The 25,216-nt window shown below is 37.8% G+C and overlaps 1 protein-coding gene across 1 annotated transcript in view; it reads left to right on the forward strand.

The window, feature by feature from the left end:
- The window catches only part of LOC148815937 (interferon-induced protein 44-like), a 50,322-nt gene extending 28,717 nt beyond the window's left edge, over nt 1–21,605 (forward strand). Inside the window, exons 7-9 of the mRNA XM_088904756.1 lie at nt 6,188–6,359; nt 20,508–20,608; nt 21,227–21,605. Coding sequence (XP_088760882.1) covers nt 6,188–6,359; nt 20,508–20,608; nt 21,227–21,409 — 456 coding nt within the window. The 3' untranslated portion in view covers nt 21,410–21,605. The remainder of the gene's footprint in view (nt 1–6,187; nt 6,360–20,507; nt 20,609–21,226) is intronic.
- Nucleotides 21,606–25,216: the final 3,611 nt, after the last annotated feature.

Here is a 25,216-nt window from a genome sequence, read left to right on the forward strand (position 1 = left end):
CACACACAGGTACTAATACACGAGGATACATTTATTAATACATAGAATATGCATATAAACCTAACAGATCTTATCGAGAGGGTTATCAGAATACAAAAGATATATATTCATTCAGTTACGAAGAGTTACACATCAAGAGGACATACGTTCAGTATATCATTCATTTAGACCGTTTCGTAAATGAACTTGGTTATAACTTCTACATTAGATACTCAGACAAGTACATAACTCTTAGGAATTAAATTGATATCAACTGGTTTGGATAACAATTGAATTCTCGAGCTGTAATGCATTGAAGTTGAATACTCATCCAATTTCTGGGGATTCATATCTCCTGCGGGCTCAAAGAAACAGCTGCAGGCTTGTTGCTGTCCAATCTGCGCTCTCTGGCTCCGTGCCAGGCTGTGCTGTGCGGCTTGCGACGGTGCGCTGCTGATGCTCACTGACCGGCTAGTTAGTGTTGGCTTTAACTAGCAAAGTTTGTGCACAGGAGAAAAGATGATTGTGGGTCCCAGCAAGTCAGGAAGAGGACCGGTTCGTTCCTGATGAAGAGCTAGTTCTGAATAGTGATTCAGCTGTCCACAGTTCCGACCTGTTCACGAGGCCTGCTGCTGGTTACTCTCTGGCAACCTCCACTCTAGACTCTTAGAACAAAGGAAAGTTCTGGCACTCGGACACACTGGCCGTTCCGTGGTTGTCCGGGCTGAGTCTCAGGATGGTCAGGAGGCGCGCTGCGAGAATGTCCTGCCCTTGGGAGCCTTCTGCTCCTGGGCCGTCCTGCCCTGGAATTCTCCTTTGAATTCCCTTTAGAACAGTCCACAGAATCCTCTCCAGAATCTTACTGAATCTCACTCTTACTGAATCTCCCAGGCTCTCTGTGGTGCCTGTTTTTACCTGGAGGAACTTCAGCTCGTCGATTGGCTGAAAGTTCCATGGGCATCAGAGTCCCACGTGGGTTACTCAGCCCTACCAGTCCCTGATTGGTTGATCAAGGTGAGATATGAGTCACTTACTCCTGACACTTAGGAATGCAGTCCAGATGTCCAACTGGCACTCCCTAGACAGATAGGCGCCAATGGGTGACCATTGATCATGATAGCCAGGCTTAGCTAAGTGCATCCCCCTTTGGGAGCTGTCCTAGGACCTTAAATCACCCTGCACTAATGGTCTCTCTGTGAACAGAGAAATGGGGCCTCATTTGGGAAGCTCAGAAACAGTTAATTCTGCCTTATTCTTAAGCCTCGCCGCTACACTGCGTACAGCGTACCGCAAAATAATGCGGTATCGCCCGCGCATTTTGAATGGCTGCATCTGTAAGTGCATCCCCATTTGGGAGCTGTCCCTTATCAAAAGAAAACATCTTTAAATCAGCCTGCATGAATAGTTTGTCTGTGGCTGCACCACAGAGATGAACAGAGAGATGGGGCCTCATTTGGGAAAGCACCACAACACTTAATTCTTTCTTATTAATAAGTTTCGCCGCTACACAGCAGACTCCATTACAACCTTGTGATTTAATTAGGTGCTTCTTCGAAGACTGAAGATGTACAGATTCAGCCGTTCAAAATGCAGTGCCCATTCCGCAACATACTGCAAGGTACCGGATGTTTTTTTTTTAAATTAGGTTAATAGTGAAGGATCAAACATTTATTTCTCTTATTTCACTAGTTTGCTTTTACTGTGTAAATAATTTACTTACATCATTTCACTATCCTGCTACAAAAATGAAAAATTAGTTCGAGATGGCTGCGCACCTGGAACGTGAAGGGCAGCCTGACCAGAACTGAGAGTGCCTGATATCTGCTTAAGCCATGATTAACAAAATCTATAAGTACATAATGTCTGCTTAAACAATAATTAAAAGGATCCTTACAGTTTTTACAGTTTATCATGTACCAAGACTAGCAGCCCTGGCTTTACACCATATATGGCATGGAATTGTACTGAAACTGTTCTGGGTGGGTTTTCTGTTTGTGATTTTGTATAAAAAGGGTCCTTTTGTATCAATAAGTTGAGTCAGTGCTTCGTCAGCTTTGGCTCCCATGTGCACATGTAATAAAGGTCATTCCTGCTTCATACACACCCGGATCATATCTCCTTTGTTAGACACAACAATGGTGACTGGAAATGCCTTGTGAGACCGCCAGGTGGCGCTAGGAAAGCTCAATGTCTCAGGTGCAGCATTTGGGCTGTTGCCAGAAAATGCTCAGTTTCGAATCCAGGCTAATACTGAGGGACAATCGTTTTCCAATTAAAGAATTTAATTTTAAATTGTGTATTACAGCATGTTAAACATTAAACTGGTTAAAAAGTAGGTATACTTTATACGAGCAAGATTGCTCAGTTGGACAAAAGATAGGTAAGACTTTACTGATCCCGAAGGGGAATTGAGTGCACACAAACACACAAAAGTACACAACCTTACAGTGGATTGTAGTTTTAACATGCTTGTTCTAACATTATAAAGTTTATATACTGTACTTCATAAAACATTATAATGTTTTCTCCATTTCTAAGTATATTTAGTTAGAACACCACTTGCTGTTATTGTAAAAAAATAAAAAAAATGTCCTGCTTCAAATACCATTTGATAGTAATATTAATATGGAATCGTGTAACTAAGCAGCTAAAATATCAGAAGTGGACGTTTTGGAAACATTTTGACATTTTTTTTTTACTTTTATTGTCCTTATAATGGTAATAGGCAATGGACTGTCATGTAGTGCACTGTACCCAGGAGGTTCAAAGTCCGATTAGAGAATTACTTTCTAAATACATAAAAATTGTCCACTATTATAGCTTGTTTCATGATTAAAGATTTCTTCACTGAATTCTTTAAGTTATACAAAGGGTTATTATTACAATTGCCAGTAACTGGAGAGCAGCTTATCAATATGTTGAAACCACACCACAACAGTGAAGACAGATGTGTTACATTTAATTCATTGTTGTTTACTATGTGCTCTGTGGGAATTATTATGTAAACTAAAGAGAGGAGAACATCTTGTATCACCTCTTTTTATATTTGTTTTATAAAATGTTCCAATTTAAGTCCAATATGGAATGGATTATTAATAATGTTAATTATGAATGACCATGGATGAGCTGTTAACTGAAAAGTTACAGAGAAGACATGGTGAGTCTTGTCTTTTTAGCTTGGAATTTAACCTTTAGAGCAATCCTTTTGGCTATATTTTTACATAGCCGGATGTGTATCAAGAGATTGGATTAATAAATGGAATAAAAAAAATATTTCACATATACTTGGAACCCATACAGCTTTGAAACCATATGGAATCATACTGTACATACAAGTAAATTTATACATTACAGATCACACTGCCATGTGCGCTACTGTTTTAGTATATCCGTGGATCTAAAGCAGTGGTTCTCAACCTTTTTATCAACTGGGCCACAACCCAGTTGATAAAAGTCTCAGAGGCCGCCTATATTAATCACTACTAAGCCTACCTTATCTGCGTGCATAACAGCTATTATAATATAATGGTGTAACAGATACGGTCCTGCGTATAACAGGGAGCTTGGCCACCTAGACCAAAGGAGGTCTCCTTCAGCTCAGCCGGCAAGTTCCCTGTTTTGTGATTAATGAGCTGTGATTAATCAACCATGTATATCCTGTAGCATTCAGAAATACAATCGAAAATAGTCTGTGGTATTTGTACAGATGAAACTTTTCTAAAATTTGTTAAAAAATTAAAAACAATTAAAATGTATAGTCTTTCCATGTGTAATGTCATTAGGAAGTACAATAAGCTTTGATTTCAAATATGAAGCTAACTGGTGAGAAAGGTATGTTAAGTATAATTAAAAGACTTCATGTTAAAAGAAATGACTTACATTCCATTATTACATTTTAAAGACAGACATGCTCAGTACAAAGCTGCAGAACAGTCTTTATGTATTGCTGAGCTCAGCGGGTGGTGTGCTGTTTCTTCAGCAACCTGCTGATTGCTTCATACTACAAGAAGGAATTGATTGCGATTTTATCTGTACTATATACGTGTTTTATTTACAAAATCAAAGTGCTTAAAATAATTAATTAAAAAGTAAAAAAAAAACTTACAGCTTACACAAAGATTCTAAGATGACCAGGAGAAAGAAAAATCACCCTTTTTTGTGCATAAGTAGTGATAATATCTAAACCCATAAAGAACTAAATGTGTTTTTTTCATGGATTTTAAAGTCATGCAATGTCTAATTTAGGTATGAACACTGTATTTTATGTTGCATTTTTATGTTTTTGAGAGACTTCAGAACACTTTGACTGATACATAAAAAATATAGCATAATACTAAATAATTTACACCTGGGATTCACTTTACTCAAATTAAAGTTTCTAAAAATGCAATCAGATACTAGATATCGTTTCAAGAAAAGCTTTGAACATTTTCACAAATCATGATCTTTAAAATGGTTTGAAGGCTCTGTGTCATTTGTTGGTGGAGTTATTGACATCTGAAGCATCCTGTCTCAAAAATACGAGATTTAATAAGAAAGCAAAGGTTGTGAAAACAGCGACAAATGACCCTGAACAAAATACAAACACTTTAAATTGTTATTAATCATTTAATATTGTTAATAGTGATCAAATATATTATAGTTCAGTTTCAGTGGTATTTTAATATCGCTTTATTATTCTCAATTATAATTGTAATATATACTCCTTTGTTTTAAGACTTGTTGTAAAGGCTTGTCTTGAACTGAATTAAACTGGTTGAAATTCACATTTGGTCATTCATATTTCAATTTATTTATTGAACATGTTGTTATACATATATAATGTCAATATAATGTACATAATATTCACTACTTTATTTTTTTAGTCTTTTTTTTGTAACAAAAAGACGTGCTTTGACTGGAATTCAAACACTGAGCACCCAGATGATAGGCAAGTGCCAAATCTACTATATCAAACTGTCAGTTATAGGCAAAGCTGAAACAGACAGGTTAAAATGTTTCTAACATAATCACGAGCAAATTAGTCAAAGAAATTTGATGGAGATGTTTACAAAGAAAGAGGATTACGATAATACTTTGAGCTATTGAAATATATTTCACTAGGAATGACAACGTGTCAGGAATAGTTCTTTCCAGACCCTATGCAGATGACACGATCCAGAGTAGAGTGAGAATACATGAGGAAAAAAGGCATGCAGGATACAGGGATGAGAACAGGGGGGGCGTGTCCATGGAGTGCTGGTGGTCGGGGGAGGTGTGGCCGAGGCAAACGATCCAGGGATGAGTCAAACGGGAAATCCAAAACTGCTCAAAAGTTCAAGGCCAGGAGATCTATCAGAGGCAGATGATTAAAACCAGAACCAATTCTGGACCAACAGGGGAACGGGAACAGGAACAGAGACTAAAACCATAATGGAGCCAAGCGCATCCAGGTCCTGGGCTCGCATGATGTGGGAACCAATGCAGAGCCTGGATTAGCGTCAGCATCTGGCTCTTAAGGGGGAACTAGAAAGGGGCTGGAACAGGGAACACGTGCGGGAGATGAAACTAACAAGGAAGGGCTGGAGCGCCCTTAAGAGGAGGGGTTGTGATCATGACACCCCATGATCAAAGCGTGATAAGCGGATATTTGGCTTAACCTGCATGGCTGAGGGCCGGCCTCCTGGCCATAGGACAAGGAGGCTAGAACCCCCACACAGTGTAACCTGTGGTTGCGTTGGTATTTATAGCATTTGGTGGAGGAAGGATGATGGGAGTGATTGCTAATTACTGACAGCTGGGTACAATTGAGCGTGGTTGTTGTCATCCATCCCAATATTATAAACTCCATTTAGATACTTGGATATCGTTATTAATTTCTTTAGATACTTGATTCCATATTATATTCCCTATTGAGCAGATTCTAAAAAGTATATGGTTTTCACTGCGATAACGAAAGCAAATATTCATAGAAAAGGTTAAAACATTTTAAAACATACATGTACCATTTAAACTTTATATAGTCAGAATGAGCACATCAAAAGTTTTCCAAAATAACCATAGTAAGTGACTGGGTGAAAGACTTTGATGCTTAAAATGTTCATGAAGAAAGTGGAGCTCAGGTTTCAAGAGAATTAAAAGAAAAATAAGGTATTAAGAGTAATTAAAAGAGTGCTATTAAACACTTGAACATTACTCACTTCATTTCCATTCTCTTTCTCTCTACCAGTTCAATCCAATCAAATCTATCAGTGATGACTCTTCATATGTCAACAAGAATCCCACTGTGAATGATGTGGCCCACTGTCTTGTCTACATTGTGGCAGCAGATCAGCTGAGCATTATGGATGATCATGTTCTGCGGCTCATTACAGAAATCAGATCAGTGGTCTCTAACATTGGTAAGAAAATTATCATGTAAGATGCTATGAAATGTAATATTTAAAAATAATATGTATCATGTTTAAAATGATACCACTGGTTGAGCTCTTTGTGGACGCATCTGTATATGTTTTCTCTACTCACTACTATTCCCTGTTTCTTTTTTCTTTCATTGACTCTGCACCCTAACAGTCCTCTCAGTGTACTCCCCCTTGCTGGGGTCCTTCTCTCTCCCTGCAGTGCAGACACACCCAACATCATTCTTCTGAAACACAGCCAGGGTTCTTCAGGCCACACTCCTTGCTCTCTGGATTTCACTCTGGTTCATGTGCAGCATTCACACCTCCCCTGTCTTCACTCCAGGCAGTGGGACTAACTTACTGTACCCACATATCGGTGGTGACTGAAGCTGAAGCTGAAGCTGAACCCCACCAGTGCCTTACTGTCTTCTGTGTCTTCTGTGCGCCATTTAAAAACACAGCCTGCTCACCACACCTCCTGATCATCTGAATGTCTGACCAGCATCCCTCAGCCATTAATCCACCCTCTGTTTTCTCCTCAGCACACAAACCCACTATAAGGTTTCTGCAGCCTATAGCTGCTCTGCTGTTCAGACTGGAATCATTGATGGCACGTACAGCCAGCCGTCTCTGCTGCCTATGGGTCTTCTATCACCAGGCACTCCCTCAGAGCCCCAGAGGACAGTGTTGACTTTCAGCTGTATCTCTTCAGAGACACAATAATGCTCATAGCATACTGGGTGCAGAACCTGCAAACAGAACCTGCAAACAAAACCACCTCTCTGCTCTGCTTCTCAGTAGCATCAAAATCAACAATACCAGCTGCCTCACAAACATACACACACTTTCTTCGCAGTTACCAGCCGCTCCGCCAGCCTGCATTATGTTAGTATTGTATATGCTAGTATATTCTTTATATTTCTAATTGATGAGAACACACAGAAAACACATTTGGCAGACTTTTCCACCAACATAAACGCACTTAGGGAGAAGTGGTATTCCTTTATATTCTCCTTGTTCTGAGAGACAGAACATAAGTCTCTCCAGTGAAGTCAGACAGGCCATACAGATGCAGCCATTCAAATTGCGTGGTACCGCAGGCAACTCACTACGTCATAACGCGTCATAACGCGGTACGTGATTGGCTGGCCAAAATGATCGACAGGGGCACTCATGGTGCGTTGGTCAGTTGTGGAAAGATTTAATCATTTAATGTCTTTACTGTGCACATTTTAATCAGCTTAGTATTGAATATTTACAGATGCAGCCATTCAAAATGCACGGGCGATACCGCATTATTTTGTGGTGCGCTTTACGCAGTCTACCGCGAGTTACCGTAGATTCTCCTATAATACCGCAAGCAAAATAATAGTATCCGGAATTTCCGCAAGGTGGAACTAATAAAGCTCAACCTCTCATGTTTGAGCTGTCGCCATCAAAGTCTTTAACGAAGATATTACTAATAGTATTAATAATGAATGACCTTGGACAAGCTGTAAACTCAAAGTATTGCCCTGGTCCACATTCTTTTTTTCATTGACCGTCTTTGTAAAAGTAACACCACAGCATTTTGCAATCACGCATTTGTTTCTAATAATGCAAAGTACATTAATTTTTGAGAATCAATTCACCATGCCTTTCACATGCTCATAAAAGAGATTGATTTAGGAACATAAACATATTACCGTATGCAAACTGTACTGTATACAGTATGTATACTGTATGTATATTTAATGTCTTAACTGTGCCCATTTAAGTATTGAATATTTATAGGGAATTTTACCACTGAAGGGAAATCTTAGTAGCTGAGCATAAAAAGAATAGGAGCATACTGTAACGCGTGTGAAGGCCATAAACAATATTAATTTTGGAACTTAAACATACAGTATAAGGCTGGTCTCTGGACTTTAAAGAAAATATACACACCAGTATTCCATTTCTCCCTAAACATTTTAAGCATCGAAGTCTTTAACTAACGTGATACCGGAGTCAACAAGCATACTTTTAGAATTTGATTAAAAGGGAATATTATATGGAATTGCGTATCTAAAGAAATTAATAACAATATAATTATATTCATGTACCGCAACACAAGAATAGTACACGCTGTACATTGTCTGTTGATAATGTTTCTGTAGTGCTTTTTCAGCATTCTGCATGTGACCTTGCTGGTGGCACAGTGGGTTAGGTTCCTGACTCCCATATCACATAGTCTGTGATCAAATCCTGTTGAAGCCATGAATTGTTTTTAACAAACATTTCTTTGAAAAAATGAAACGTTTCCCTGAGTCAGAGATTAAATAAAACCTCACTCGCACCAAACAAATTTATATTTCTAAATATCACAACATGATCGAATTTAAGTCATTTTAATAACAATGAATAGTCTAGATTTAAAATATTGATTTAAATCGCCTTTTGATTTAAATCACAAATGCGGGTTTAAATATATGTGTTTTTTGATTCACAATCAGACAAATGCAACATAAATTGATATCTTTGTCTTCTAAGTATCTTAATAAACAATAGCTTTTAATAAGCATAGCTTTCTCCCCGTTTAGATTTATTTTTCTTGGGATCTTGGGATCAAACGTGGAAAGATTAGATTGTAATCGTTTTTATTTTTTAAATACATTTTAGAAAAGTGTAATCTATACTAAAAAGCTGTACACCACCTGCTATAAAGATACATATTGTAATACTTTCGAGTTAGGATAGGACAGACACGAGAACTCAGACTTGCGGAGTTAAAGCAAGTTAAAGCCTTGATTTTATATATCACCTTTAAAAGTGGCATCTCAAAGCAAAGTAAGTACCCAACACTGATTGTACCCATCTGTCATGCTAATAAAGTACCTTGAATTGAATTGAGGGAGAGAGGGGAGGAGGGCAAGCGAGAGAGCCAGGACAGACAGGCAAATAAGATAACACTCCACAGACATTCACAACAGTGACTTATCATAAAACGTTTGCACATATAGTTAAATTATTAGTTGTTTTTCAGGAAGCTAAAAAAAACACTTGAATTACTTATCCAGTCTCTTGAAATAAAGTTATTTTTCAAGCAATGCAACAAACGTCGGGCAATGTTTTTTTTTTTAATCCAACATTGACAGCCACATCTTAAATCTTGTCAGTCAGCTTTTTTTCTCTATCACCTTAAGGACAGCACATACAAGGGTTAATTGCACAATGGACCGTGCAAAGAAATTTAAAATAGTCTTCTTTAGTTGTGAGGGCAGGAGTGGATCACAGAAGGCATAATCAGCAAATTAGGAAAACAAAGAACAGGACAGGTGAGACGTTTATCCAGAGAGCGAGTGATCAGAAAAAGGAACAGCTGTTACGCCCAGGTTTTACGCTCTCTCTCTGCTGAATGAATAAAAGCATTTTATTAAAAACGCGTTTGTGTTTGTCTGGGTATTTACTTTGTAATCTGTGGTTTACATCTACTGTATTGTTTTGAGATGCCACTTTTAAAGGTGATATGTAAAATAAAGTTTTTTATTATTGTTATAGAGAAACATGATTTTCCCTGGTTCAGAAAAAAGACGATTAAAATCTGTAATCTTTCCACTTGTATGTCATCGGAAAATACAAGAAGTTTCTGCTTTGTGTAAGGATGGTATCAAAAAATAATCTAAGTGGTGAGAAAGCTGTGCTCCTCAAAGCGCTTTACAGGATAAAAACAATAACAACAATAGTGTTAGCCTGGGCAAACGATTTTTTCATAAAAATACAAAATGAGATATAATGATATGTTCCGGCTTAGACATTAACGAGTAAAACCCCCCTCTCTGCGGGAGTGATGGCTGTGACGAATTAAACCGGTTTCACAGGTATTTTCAAAGTAGAAGGGGGCGAGATTTCCAGCGAAAGACACCTCCCCCCTCCAAAACCAAGGAAGTACAGTACTTACTAGTTAAGAAAGCTAGGCTCCTCAATGAAATCGCTTTAACATGCTAATGCGTTGGTGTAACAGTCCGGGCGTGGCAAGCTTCTAATGTCAACTCGACTCGATTGGAAGACAATGAACATATTCTAGCCCTAAATGAATTAATAGCAAACATGGTTTACATAAAAGACATTTTTCCAAGAAAGTTTACAATAATACGATCTATAGTTGAAATCTGAGCCTTAATAAAAAGAAAAAGCATTTTCAGAGAGCAATTACACTGTGTTTATGTAGAAAAAGTGATTAGGTTTATGAGCAATCTAATTACTTATTCGTTTAAAACACTATATAAAATAAAGCTTATTATTAATTTGCTGGACAGAGCGGTGAACATTATTATGGATAAGAAAAAGATAACGATCCTGATCAGTTTAGAAATCTGTGTACGCTGTAAGGTTTTTACTTCTTAAACTTTTAAAATACACATTTTGAATAGGAAGAAATCATCTTCCTGGTACAGTATGTATAGCAAACCAGCACGTCTTTTTTCTCCAATCAGAGGGGTTAGACGCTCGGTTAAAAGCAAAGGAGAATGTCTGTTATAATGGACATAAAAGAGTTCACTGGCATTATATCCTAGAAGACACAGACCGGCACCAGACCAGGAGAATGCCCGCAGCATAAAAGAAAATGCCTGATGAACTAGGGATTGGACAGTTTCCAAGTGCTTGTACAATCGATGGAAATGTTCAAATAAATGTGCAAAAGAAAAAACAAAATAATCATTTATTTCTTTATCATATTGGCTAGCTAATGTCCTCTCTTTGCTAGTTAGTGGCCGTGTTTCTGCGTTGGGTAGCAACGGGTGACTGTTCTCAGGCGGAAGATGTAAACAGCTTAATTTTCGTGTTAAATATTTTTTTTTTAAATTAAAATTCATTCTATACAGCAATCGCATATCTGGGTACCGTTTTATAAAACTTTCATGCTTAAAATGTTTAGGGAGAATTAGAAGACTGGTGTGTATTTTTTCTTTAAACTACCAAGACCAGCCATACACAGTACTGTTTACGTACATACAGTAATGTTTATGTTCCTAAATTAATATCGTTTATGACCTTCAGATGCGTTATGCTCCTCTTCTTTTTATGCTCAGCTACTAAAATTTCCCTTTAGTGGTAAAATTCCATATAAATATTGAAAACTAAGCGGATTAAAATGTCCACAGTAAAGACATTAAATGATTAAATCTTTTCACTACCAACCAATGCACCACGAGTGCCCCTGTCGGTCATTTTGGCCAGCCAATCACTTACCGCGGGGCACCGTAGGGTGGCTTGTGGGTAGATTATCTTACCGCGGGTTTGTACCGCACATTTTGAATGGCTGCATCTGTATATTGAATTTAACAACTAAAGGGAAATTTTAGTAGCATAAAAAGAAGAGGAGCATTATGCATCTGAAGGTCATAAACAATATTAATTTATGAACATAAACATATTACTGTACGTAAACTCTACTTTATATGGCTGGTCTTGATACAGATGCAGCCATTTAAAATGAGCGGGGTACGCCATGGTAAAACGCGGTGAGCGTGTCGCATCACAATGCGTCATAGCCCGTCATATCGCGTCATACCACATAATACCGCAGTAAAATAATAGCATCTGGAATCATCACCAGGTGGCGCTAATAAAGCTTAACTCTCATGTACAGCATTTGAGCTGTCGCCAGAAAACACCAGGTTTCAAATCCCAATCACTGCTGAGGGACAATCTTTATTCAATTAAGAATTTAATTTAATTAAAAATTAAACATTAAAAAGTTGGCATATTTTATGAAAGCAAGATTGCTCAGTTGGACAAAAGTACATAGCCTACCACCTTTATCATAAATATTTTAATGATGCAGAAATATCTTATGCATCACAGTCTTTACCGAAGATATTACTAATAGTATTAATAATGAATGACCTTGGAAAAGCTGTAAACTCAAAGTATTACCCTGGTCCACATTCTTTGTAACCGTCTTTGAAAACGAAAATACTTTCTTTTTTCATTGACAAAAAGTAACACCACAGCATTTCGTTGGTCTGATCATGCATTCGTTTCCAATGATACAAAGTAAGTCTTGAGAATCTCTGATTCACCATGTCTTTCACATGCTCATAAAATAAATTAATTTAGGAACATAAACATATTACTGTACGTAAACTGTACTGTATATGGCTGGTCTTGGTAGTTTAAAGAAAAAATACACACCAGTATTCCATTTCTACCTAAACATTTTAAGCATTAAAGTCTTACATGTTATTATTTCAGAAACGTTTTTACATGCTCCTTCTGACCATATTATTGTACGTTTATGTGAAAAGTGATCGTTTTAACCTTTTCTGCAAATATGCTCGTTATCAGAGTAAACAAAAGCATACTTTTAGAATTTGATTTAGGAAATATAATATGGATTCGTGCATCTAAATAAATTAATAACGGTATAACTATATCCATGTACTGTAGCACAAACAGAAGTATTAGACTTTCCATTGCTATGTGTGTAGCTGTCACTTGACTGGCCTTGGTGGTGTGACAGCTCAAGTGACTGATTTATAACCCTGAGGTTGGGTGTTCCACCTAGCTGTCACCATGAGTTTTCTTTTAACAAATAAACATTTCTTTGAAAAACTAAAATAGCAAATATTATTGGCATTATATTGACATTTTTATATTTCTAAATATCACAACATGTTCTGTATGTACACAGCGGTACCGCAGGGTGTAGGGTGCAAATTGAAAGCCCTACATTAATATTGTGTATTTGCCTGGGGCTGTGTGGTTTTCGCATCTCTCTTTCTCTGTGCTGAATTTCACTCCACTCTCTGAGTCTGTGTCTACATTGTTTGTAAACAAACCGGTTTTACAGGTATTTTCAACTTAGAATGGGGCGAGCTTTCCATGAAAGACACTCCACCTTCCCCCATGTTTTCTTAGAAAAACAGATTCACAACACAAAGCGTGCATCAGTCTTCTGTATTAAAACATTGGTTTGAACACCATGGGAGCTGTTTTTAATAAGCTGCTGAGTAAAGAATAGGAATATTCCTGCTGTCAGCAGTATTGTGTATATAGTTGACCCTTACCTGAATGAAAACAGGACATAAAGAAAGGGTTTCAGAAATCAAACAAAGCTTTATTCCTGTTCTTACAGTTTGGGTTATGCTGTTATGCTTCCTATGCTGATATATGGGTTTTTCGCACAAAGCCGTATTGAACAGTATTTCTCGCGTTGTGAACGTGTGTACACAGCGGTCCCCCCGAGTTCCAGTTAGTGTGTAATTACACATCAATGAAAAGAGAATTAGCTCACTGATTTTTTTAGTTTTACGTGGAGGCTGTGAACATTTTCACAAGTCGTGGTCTTTAAAATGCATTTGGTTTGAAGGCTTTCTGTTTCCCTTGTGAAGATATGAACAAAAGAATATTCGAGCGTGGTAAAAAAATGGCTTCAAAATGAAGCTGTGTCACTCTTCTGTGCTTAGTGCTTAGTGCTTACTCTGCTTAGTGTGTAAAACACTTGCAGCATTGTGGGTGCTGTGGTTTAAATGCTATTGGCTTGTGAACAGCAGTGAAGGCTGTGAAAACAGTAACCTGTCCCCACACACCCTGCCCCCACTGCAATTAGAATATACACAAAGCACTGAAATCTTTAAAGTAGATGATCAGGTGTTAACTGGAGTAAAGTTAGCTTGAAGTTCAAGAATGATTTTGGCATGTGTGTAGCTTTTTCACAAAACCTCCTAGAGTTACGAAAACGCTTGCTGTGTGTACAAAGTACATTGTTACTGTTTTCATAGCCTGTTAAATAAACACAACCAAATTGAAACGCTTGGAGTTTGTAATGTAAGGGCGCTGTGAACGAGTTAAACTTCAATGCAGGAAAGATACTGATTCTATGGAAGCCCGTTTCCACCAGGGAGTAAAGAAAAACATGCTAGGGAGTGAAAAAAAAGGCTATGGTATTCTCTCTGATGCAGTGCAGTTAAAAAAAATATCTCTGATGCTGTTCCTAAATTAATATCATTTATGACCATCAGACGCTTTATGCTCCTTTTCTTTTTTCCAATGGATTGAACAGGGAGAGGCATTTCATGATGTACTTTTCACTGATAAAACAACAGTGGCTCTGGAACAGTTTTCAACCATGTCGTTTTATAAAGGGGAGATATGTGAACAAGCAAAACCCAAAATACCCACCGAAGTATAGCCTATTCTGCTCTGAGAAGAGTAGAGGGGGTGGAAAGTGCCCACGACAAGTCGTGGTCTTTAAAATGCATTTGGTTTGAAGGCTTTCTGTTTCCCTTGCTAAGATATGGACATGCGTGTTAAAAAAAAAATGGCATAAAAATGACAAAGTGAAGGCTGTGAAAACATTCACAATGTACTTTATACACAAAGCAAGTGTTCTCACAACTCTAGGAGGTTTCGTGAAAATGCTACAGGCGTGCCAAAATCGTTTTTGAACTTCTAGCTGACTTGACTGACCCCGGTTTTCATTTTCAGATTGTGAATCAAAAAAGGCATTTAATAAACACGCATTTGTGATTTTAATCAAAATGGGGTTAGACCATTAGACATGCAATACACTTCCTCGTGATCATCTTAGAATCTTTGTGTAAGCTTTAAGTTTTTTTTTTACTTTTTAATTATACACTTGAAACACTTGAATTTTGTAAATGCAACACACATTCCGTACAGATACAGTACAACCACATTCTCCTGTCTTCCCATGGTGTAAAACGAATTAGCAGGTGATTGAGATAAAAATGCATCGCCCATTGAGTGGAATGTTCTCATTTGTTCTCAGATATAAAAAGAGGTGATAATTCTTAACAATTCCGTGTCGCATTAACTAACTCTTCAGTTTATTCTGCCAGACAGTACATGAATATAATTATATCGTTATTAATTTGTTTAGGTACGTGATTCCATATTATATTCCCTGTTAATCAAATTCTAAAGGTATGCGTTTGTTTAATCCAATAACGAGCGAATTCACAGAAAAGGTTCACAAAGTATATAATCTTATTATGGTCAGAAGGAGCACGTAAAAACGTTTCCGAAATAACCACATGTAAGACTTTGATCCTTAAAATGTTTAGGGAGAAATGGAATACGGATGTGTATTTTTTCTTTAAACTACCAAGACCAGCAATATACAGTACAGTTTACATAATATTTTCATGTTCCTAAATTAATATATTTTATGAGCATGCGAAAGGTATGGTGAATCGGAGATTCTCAAGACTTACTTTGTGTGATTGGAAATGAATACGTGTTCGGATCAACTAAATACTAGTTACTTTTTGTCAATGAAAAAATAAAGTTTTTTCATTTGCAAAGACGATTACAAAGAATGTGGACCAGGGTAATACTTTGAGTTTACAGCTTGTCCAACGTCATTCATTATTAATACAATTAGTGATATCTTCAGTAAAGACTGAGAGCAGGAACATTCCTATTCTTTACTCAGCAACTTATTAAAAACAGCAGCCACGGTTTTTTACACAGAAGAGTGACACAGCTTCGCCTTGTGAATCTGTTTTTCCATGTTTACAAAGAAAGTGGAATACAGTAATACTACCTGCTATATAGATACATATTTTCTAGATATTTAGATCCTTAAATTAATATAATTATTTATTTCTTTTGATACATGATTCCATACTATATTCCCTATTATAAAACGAATAATTCCGGTCCTGAAATCTGATTGGCTGATACACATTCGAAGCCGTGCTATATTCTCTAATATACGCACACCCCGGAATTTTGACTTCACTGAGTGATAAAGAAATTTCAAAGACTACTTCTTAGCGTAAATAAAAAAGCTTGGATTCTCATGTATCTGATATCTTTTTCTGCTGTCTTTGTTGCGCTCTTGAGGATCCTTGTGATATTTTGAGCTCTCGTTGAATGATAAGTGTCGCATAGTTTAAGTCATTTTCATTCTTAGAAATTATGAAACACCCAGTTTAAAGCAAGGGAGTTTTTATGTCTGTTATAGTAAAAGAAAATTCCTGATGAACTAGGGATTGGACACTTTTTCAGTGCTTGTACAATCGATGGAAATGTTCAAATAAATGTGCTAAAGAAATAAACAAAAAACAAATCATTTATTCCTTTATCATATTGGCTAGCTAATGTCCTCTCTTTGCTAATTACTTGTGGCTGTGTTTCTGCGTTACGTAGCAACGAGGGACTATATTTTCAGGTGGAGGAATGTAAACAGCTTAATTTTCATGTTAAATAAATTTAAAAAATTAAAATTCATTCTATACAGAAATCACATATTTGGGGACCGTTTTATAAAACTTTTATGCTTAAAATGTTTAGGGAGAAATGGAATACTGGTCTGTATTTTTTCTTTAAATTACCAAGACCAGCCATATACAGTACAGTTTACATACAGCAATATGTTTATGTTCCTAAATTAATATCTTTTATGAGCATGTGAAGGACATGGTGAATAGGAGATTCTCAAGACTTACTTTGTATGATTGGAAACGAATGCGTGATCGGATCAATGAAAAGCTGTGGTGTTACTTTTTGTCAATTAATAAAATAAAGTCTTTTTGTTTACAAAGACAGTTACAAAGAATGTGGACCAGGGTAATACTTTGAGTTTATAGCTTGTCGAAGGTCATTCATTATTAACATTATTAGTAATATCTTCGGTAAAGACTTTGATGCATAAAATATTTCTGCATCATTAAAATATTTATGATAAAGGTGGTAGGTTGTGTACTTTTGTCCAACTAAGCAATCTTGCTTTCATAAAATATACCAATTTTTTTAATATATGATGATTAACATACTGTAATACAGTTTAAATTTAAAAGTCTAAAGAGTATACAACTTAAATTCTTAATTGAATAAAGATAGTCCCTCAGCAGTGATCAGGATTCAAAACCTAATGTTTTCTGGTGACAGCTCTAATGCTGTACAGGAGAGGTTAAGCTTTATTTTCTCCACCTGCCGGTTTTACAAGGTGATTCCGGATACTATTAACATAATCTAATTTGCATATGGTAGGATGCGGTATACTGTGACACGCCCACTGTGTTATACCACAGCATACCGCACTTGTTTTGAATGGCTGCATCTGTATACTCGATATAGAGACCATCACAGCTGTAGCTCATCAAACCCTCAATTCACTACACCTATGTTTTCCCAAACTGGCTGACAGCCTAGAGCTCATTGTAAAAACACTCAAGGACTCAATGAACACACAGCTTTCTACACAATTATGTGTAACATTCAAATGCATTCTACGTATTTCTAATTGATGAGACTTAAGCTAACATGATTTTATCTCTCAGATAGTTAACATTTACAAGTAAAAAAAAACTTGTATTTGGCTGCCTGTGATTAATATACTTTTTGATACAATTTGTCAAACAGTTATCTCTCCCATGGAACCGCTTACAGGAATGCCTTGTTTTATTGCTCAATAGTGACTTTAAGGAGGGATAAGATCACCCTCAGATTGGTATAGATTCTCTTGTAGAGCTCATTATAGGACACACAATGTATAGATCTGACAGGCAGGTGTCAGAGTTAGAGAGTAAATGCAAACTGAAATGAGTAACAACAGACAATTCAATTTAATCTGACTGGGCATAAAACAGCAACTAGCTATTCAATTTAAAAAATAAATTAAGATTCTTTAAAAGATTTATGCCAAAGTACAAGTACAAGTACCTTTTTAGAGCTTGAATAATAATAAATGTTGTTCAAGACATTCATTTGCAGAAACAACAGTGGATTTAATGAAAGCCTCTAGTATCATAGAAGATACAATATAAACAAAGAATTTGAGAGCATTTTTAAATATTATTAAATCAGGCTCATATATGCAATCTGCACAAATTAGCAAAAGACGACTGCTCTTTGGCTGTATAGTAATTACGAAAGACATTAATAAAGTTTTGGGTCACACTGACTGCAATCACTGCACAGCAATAATTCAGAATTCACCACTACAGGAGCCCTCAGTGCTCACTCACTCTTGGAGGTAGGTACCTTGCTCATAGCCATCACAGCTGTTAAAGCTAAAGGGTCCTGTCTAAAAGGATAGTTTTAAAATTACTTTGCTGTTGTCATCAACCTAAACTGAATTTAAACCCTGGAGAGTTGTAATGACACATGGACAGTTTTGTGGCCAAGAGAAGAAATAAAACAGAGATGAGGATTGTAGTGTGCTCTCACGAGGCACCAGTTCTGTAGGGTTTGGGCATTTACTGGGACAATTATGAATTGTAGCAGTAAATCACAAAATGATTCTTTTAATGGCTTTAGAATCCAACCATGCGATATAACTCAAACAACGCACACACACAGGTACTAATACACGAGGATACATTTATGAATACATAGAATATGCATGTAAACCTAACAGATCTTATCGAGAGGGTTATCAGAATACAAAAGGTATATATTCAATCAGTTACGAAGAGTTACATAAATCAAGAAAACATACGTTCAGTATATCATTCATTTAGACCGTTTCGTAATTGAACTTGGTTACAACTTCTACATTAGATACTCAAAACAAGTACATAACTCTTAGGAATTAAATTGATATCAACTGGTTGGGATAACAATTGAATTCTCGAGCTGTAATGCATTGAAGTTGAATACTCATCCAATCTCTGGGGATTCAGATCTCCTGCGGGCTCTCTGGCTCCGTGCCAGGCTGTGCTGTGGGGCTTGTGACGGTGCGCTGCTGATGCTCACTGACCGGCTAGTTAGTGTTGGCTTTAACTAGCAAAGTTTGTGCACAGGAGAAAAGATACTGTGGGTCAGCAAGTCAGGAAGAAGACCGGTTTGTTCCTGATGAAGAGCTAGTTCTGAATAGTGATTCAGCTGTCCACAGTTCCGACCTGTTCACGAGGCTTGCTGCTGATGCTAACCTTGGGTGGATCCTTTGGTTACGCGCTGGCCACCTCTGCTCTCGACTCTTAGAACAAAGAAAAGTTCTGGCACTCGGACACACTGGCCGTTCCGTGGTTGTCCGGGCTGAGTCTCAGGATGATCAGGAGGTGCGCTGCGAGAATGTCCTGCCCTTGGGAGCCATCTGCTCCTGGGCCGTCCTGCCCTGGAATTCTCATTTAGAATTCTCCTACTGGAATAGTCCCTAGAATAGTCTCCTACAGGCTCTCTGTGTTGCCTGTTTTTACCTGGAGGAACTTCAGCTCATTCATTGGCTAAAAGTTCCATGGGCATCAGAGTCCCACGTGGGTTACTCGGCCCTACCAGTCCCTGATTGGTTGATCAAGGTGAGATATGAGTCACTTACTCCTGACACCTAGGAATGCAGTCCAGATGTCCATCTGGCACTCCCTAGACAGATAGGCGCCAATGGATGACCATTGATCATGATAGCCAGGCTTAGCTAAGTGCATCCCCATTTGGGAGCTGTCCCTTATCAAAAGAAAACATCTTTAAATCAGCCTGCATGAATAGCTTCTCTGTGGCTGCACCACAGAGATGAACAGAGAGATGGGGCCTCATTTGGGAAGCAACACTTAATTCTGTCTTATAAACAGGCATTGCCGCTACAGGATATTAGGTCTTACAATATTAAAAAATAGCACCTACCATTTACACATATGCACCAAATAATTCTACATCTGATCAATGCTGTAATAAATTGGGAACTTCCATTCAGCACTATTAAACTGCTTGGTAAAATACAGATTCACAACAACATCTAAAACATTGTCAAATAAAATTGTGAGAAAAACTCTAAAATATATAATAATATAAATGACGGATTATTTTCTCCATCAGTGTGAAATGATGAAAGTAAAACACAACACAACGCAATCTAAATGGTACAGACAAAACTTTCACTACATCTGAAAAACAAAATTAAAATGTATAAAAGTTTTAAAGATCCCAAATAAAAGAGAGGTTTGTTCCAATAATTCTGAATGAATTGTATTTCATGACAAGTATAGCCTTACATTACCCCAAGAATATGATCCACTACACCTGATAGACTGATCCGAGGAATATTCTAAAGCTGAATGAGTGAAGTACAAAAATACAGTGTATAAAATCAAATTGCCTGGAAGAAGCTCAGAAATAATAGTCAATAATAGCTCCACTTTTGCCATTTCCCTGCCTCTGAAATCATAACTTCTGCATAAGGAAGGTTTGATTAAAAAAAAATATTTTTTGTTTCTGCAGATATTCCCCAGGTTGTGCTGTTAACTAAGGTGGATAACGCCTGTCCATTGGTAGGAAAAGATGTCAGGAAGGTGTACAGGAGTAAATACATCAAATCACAGGTGAGTTTAAACTTTGCTATTTAATATTAATGTATTACTGTCTCAAGTTACACTTTAATAAAGAGAATGCAAACCTGACCTTAATATTCAAGAAATACTCCTTCAAGGTTTGTACCTTATTAAAATATTGTAATCAGCTTAAATTACTTTTGCTGATTTGCTTCATAATCAGTTGCCATCTAGGCTCCGGCTGGAAGGAGACAGTAAGAGCTCTGAAGTTAAGGGATCTTGTTAGAGTCTAACGGCCTCTGAGACTCTCCGTGAGGTATAGTAGGCTTAGATTATGCAGGAGATGCATTACTGAGGTGGGTCTTGGGTCTGAGACAAGCAGGTTGCAGCCTCTTTGCTTGGCCCAGTAATTTAGAAATGTGTTGTTGAGGAACTGAAGCATCTTCTCACAAAAGAAAGGAGAACAGAGTCTGGAGAGCACAGGCTGTGTCACTAGTCTCCCTGCATACCAAGATCTGCAGACACACAGGCATTCACTGGGACATTTGACATTAATAGACATTAGATTCTTTGATGTTTACAGTATGTCTGCAATGTTTAAAGTACAATTAAATTCCTTGGACTTGTATGTTATATTTAATCAATCATCTGTCTTTCTTTATATTTCAGATAGAGAGGTTTCATCAGATATCGGGCATTCCTGTAAACTGCATTCTTCCCGTGAAGAACTACAGTGAGGAAATCAGCCTGAATGATGACATTGATGTCCTGGCCCTGACAGCAGTGCTGCAGATACTCAGATTTGCAAATGGACACTTACTAAACTTGACGCAAATGGGATATAAGAAATAAAGTTGTAAAGTATTAATAACTATGCACTATATTTTAGAAATTTCGCTGATGCATATCTAAATTAACAGCTAAATTAACTCAATTTTGTTTCTTGTTTTTCTGATATTCTCATATATTTTTTAGAAATTTGACAAGGGAAAAATGCCTATGTATAAGAATATGAACAGAAAAAATAATAAAAACCACCTAATGCTAATATGAATTAAATCATTCATGAGGTTCTGCTTTACTCCAAGATATAAAGTAGCCGATACTGTATATCATTTTATCAAGCAGCCCACTGAAGCTGGCCTGGCCAGTACCTGGACCTCAGAAAGCTAGGTTGCTGCTGAAAGAGGTGTTAATGGGACCAGGAGAGAGCACTCCTTGAGCCCTTGAAACCATGTACCCCTTGAAAACATGAATTAGGATCCCATGCAATTCGAAAAAGAAAGTACCCATTTCTCCACCTTCAAGATCTTTTTATAACATTACTCTTATAATACTTACATCAATGGTGCTCAGGTCCTTACAATTACTTTTTAATTCCAGTGTAACTTGTCTCCTGAGGCTATTTCAAAACTTAAAGTACAGCCCCAGTGGCATCAAGCCAGCAGAGCATGGATGGGATCATCAGCTGTTCCTTTGTCTTTCTATGTGGGAGTTATGATTCCACTGTCATACAGTTAAATATTCAATGCCTGGAGAATTCAGTTGCTATCCTGATACATGCTGATATCAATTTAATTAAAGTATCAGTTACTTAGGCGTATCTGAATTTGAGCATGTTAGTGAGACAGTCTAACAAGTTGGTGTAACCAATATTATATTAAATGCACAATACAACAGATGCAGCCATTCAAAGTGCGCAGCACAAACACGTACCGCAGGCATTCGGCTACATCATCGTGCGTCATCAAGATTAAAATGTCTTTACTGTGCCCATTTTAGTATTGAATATTTATATGGAATTTTACCACTGAAGGGAAATGTTAGTAGCTGAGCATTAAAAGAATAGGAGCATAAAGTGTGTGAAGGCCATAAACGATATTAATTTTAGAACATAAACATACAGTATTACAGTATGTAAACTGTATATGGCTGGTCTCGGTACTTTAAAGAAAAAACACACACAAGTATTCAATTTCTCCTTAAACATTTTAAGCATCGAAGTCTTTAACATGTGAAATAACGTGTATAAAAAGTTGTAGTTTTAAGCTTTTCTGCAAATACGTTCGATACCGGAGTAAATAAGAATACTTCTTGAATTTGATTAATAGGGAATATAATATGGAGTCGCGTATCTAAAGAAATTAATAACGGTATAATTATATTCATGTACTGCAACACAATAGTATACGCTGTACAATGTCTATTGATTCAGGTGGGTAGCTGCGTCAGCATGCGTAGGCTGCAAAGGAACAAGTAATAGGTTTATTTCATGCTGAAAAAAAGAAGAAAGAGAACACAACATTTCGTCCGTGGAGCCTTCTTCAGGTGTGAGAGAGACAGGGTAGTAGGCAAAGGTAAAGTAGCGGGAGAACAAAGGTTGGGATGGAGGAGGAGTGAGAGGCGGGAGCAGGGGACAGAAAGAGAGGCCAATCAAGAGGTGTGAAGTCAGAATGGGTGCAGAGAGGTTTGAAATGAAACTTCCAATGAACGGAGAAAATTTAAAAGAACAGTAGTCTGTTGTTAAGAGAAGGGAGAATGTGTGATCCTAGCTGCAGAATAATTTTGGTTTCGGTGGTCTTCCTGATGTATGAGTTCGGAACACCATCTTTGAGAACACAGACGGAGAGATTAGAGTGGTCGTGGCCGTCAGAGGTGAAATGAGAAACAATGGGCTTGGAGAGATCTTTAATCTTCACAGCCCTGACGTGTTCTCTGAAGCGGTCTCCGAATCTCCTTCCTGTTTCTCCAATGTAGATGGCTGGGCATTTACTGCAAGAGATACAGTAAATAAGGTTGCTGGAGGTACAAGATGGTGTCTGGGTGTTCCGGAATTGTCCTGAGGGGCCTTGAATGAGTGTGGTGGTGGATGTGTACTTGCAGGTGATACAGCGAGCTCTGTTGCAAGGGAAAGTGCCTGGTGTGGATGGTTGTTGAGGGTGGTCAAGGGAGCTGTGAACAAAGAGGTTACGCAGATTAGGTGGTCGACGATATGAGATGATAGGGCGATCAGAAAAGAGGGCCCCAATGGAGGGATCATCCTGTAGGATGGAAAAGTTCTGGTTAATGGTCCTGGGGATAGGATGTGTGTTAGGGTGGTAAGGAAGCACCAAAGGAATGCGGTTGTTACAGCGGGAGCTCATGATTGGGTTGATGGACCGGGGGGTGTTTTTGGCTCGGGCAAGGGCCCTGTTGCAAGGGAAAGGCACTTTCCCTTGCAACAGAGCTCGCTGTATCACCTGCAAGTACACAGCCACCACCACACTCATTCAAGGCCCCTCAGGACAATGCCGGATCACCCAGACAGCATCTTGTACCTCCAGCAACCTTATTTACTGTATCTCTTGCAGTAAATGCCCAGCCATCTACATTGGAGAAACAGGAAGGAGACTCGGAGACCGCTTCAGAGAACACGTCAGGACTGTGAAGATTAAAGATCTCTCCAAGCCCATTGTTTCTCATTTCACCACTGACGGCAACGACCACTCTAATCTCTCCGTCTGTGTTCTCAAAGACGGTTTTCCGAACTCATACATCAGAAAGACCACCGAAACTAAAATTATTCTGCAGCTAGGATCACACATTCTCCCTTCCCTTAACGACAGACTACTGTTCTTTTAAATTTTCTCCATTCATTGGAAGTTTCATTTCACACCTCTCTGCACCCATTCTGACTTCACACCTCTTGATTGGCCTCTCTTTCTGTCCCCTGCTCCCGCCTCTCACTCCTCCCTCCCAACCTTTGTTTTCCCGCTACTTTACCTTTGCCTACTGCCCTGTCTCTCTCACACCTGAAGAAGGCTCCACGGCCGAAACGTTGTGTTCTCTTTCTTCTTTTTTTCAGCATGGAATAAACCTATTACTTATCAATTATTAATCTCTAGTAAAATCAGTTCGCCAACCTCCTTGGTAAAACTGTGTTCATCTTCACCAGCCAAGGCCTGTCTTGACACATGACCTAGAAACGGAGAATCGACTTAATTGATGTAGCTAGACTTTCCAGCCTTGATCTGCCCAGTTATCATGATTCTTATTTGTTTTACTTCGTGTCTTGGTGTTAAGGTCCTTATTTCTTTCATCAGTCTTTCTTTCTCCCTGCAAACAAGAAAGAACACATCACACAACAAAGGAAAAAAAAATAATCCTAGAAGGATGTATGACCATGTTTCTACACTATTTATTTGTTAGATATGCACTGTTGAAACTACAGATGCAGCCATTCAAAAGAAGTGGGGTACGCTGTGGTATAATGCGGTGGGTTTGTCGCATCAAAATGCGGTATAACTCGTCATTTCGCGTCACACTGCAAATTACCATATGCAAATTAGATTATGTTAATAGTATCCGGAATCATCTTGTAATACCGCCAGAAGGAGCTAATAAAGCTTAACCTTTCATGTACAGCATTTGAGCATTTAAATTTAAACTGTGTATTACAGCATGTTAATCATCAGTCATTAAAAAGTTGGTATATTTTATGAAAGCAAGATTGCTCAGTTGGGCAAAAGTACACAACCTACCTTTATCATAAATATTTTAATTATGCAGAAATATTTTATGCGTCAAAGTCTTTACTGAAGATATTACTAATAGTATTAATGATGAATGACCTTGGACAAGCTGAAAACTCAAAGTATTACCCTGGTCCACATTCTTTGT

The sequence above is a fragment of the Atractosteus spatula genome, chromosome 24 (genome assembly GCF_055471065.1).
Source record: "Atractosteus spatula isolate fAtrSpa1 chromosome 24, fAtrSpa1.hap1, whole genome shotgun sequence".
Taxonomy (NCBI): Eukaryota; Metazoa; Chordata; class Actinopteri; order Semionotiformes; family Lepisosteidae; genus Atractosteus; species Atractosteus spatula.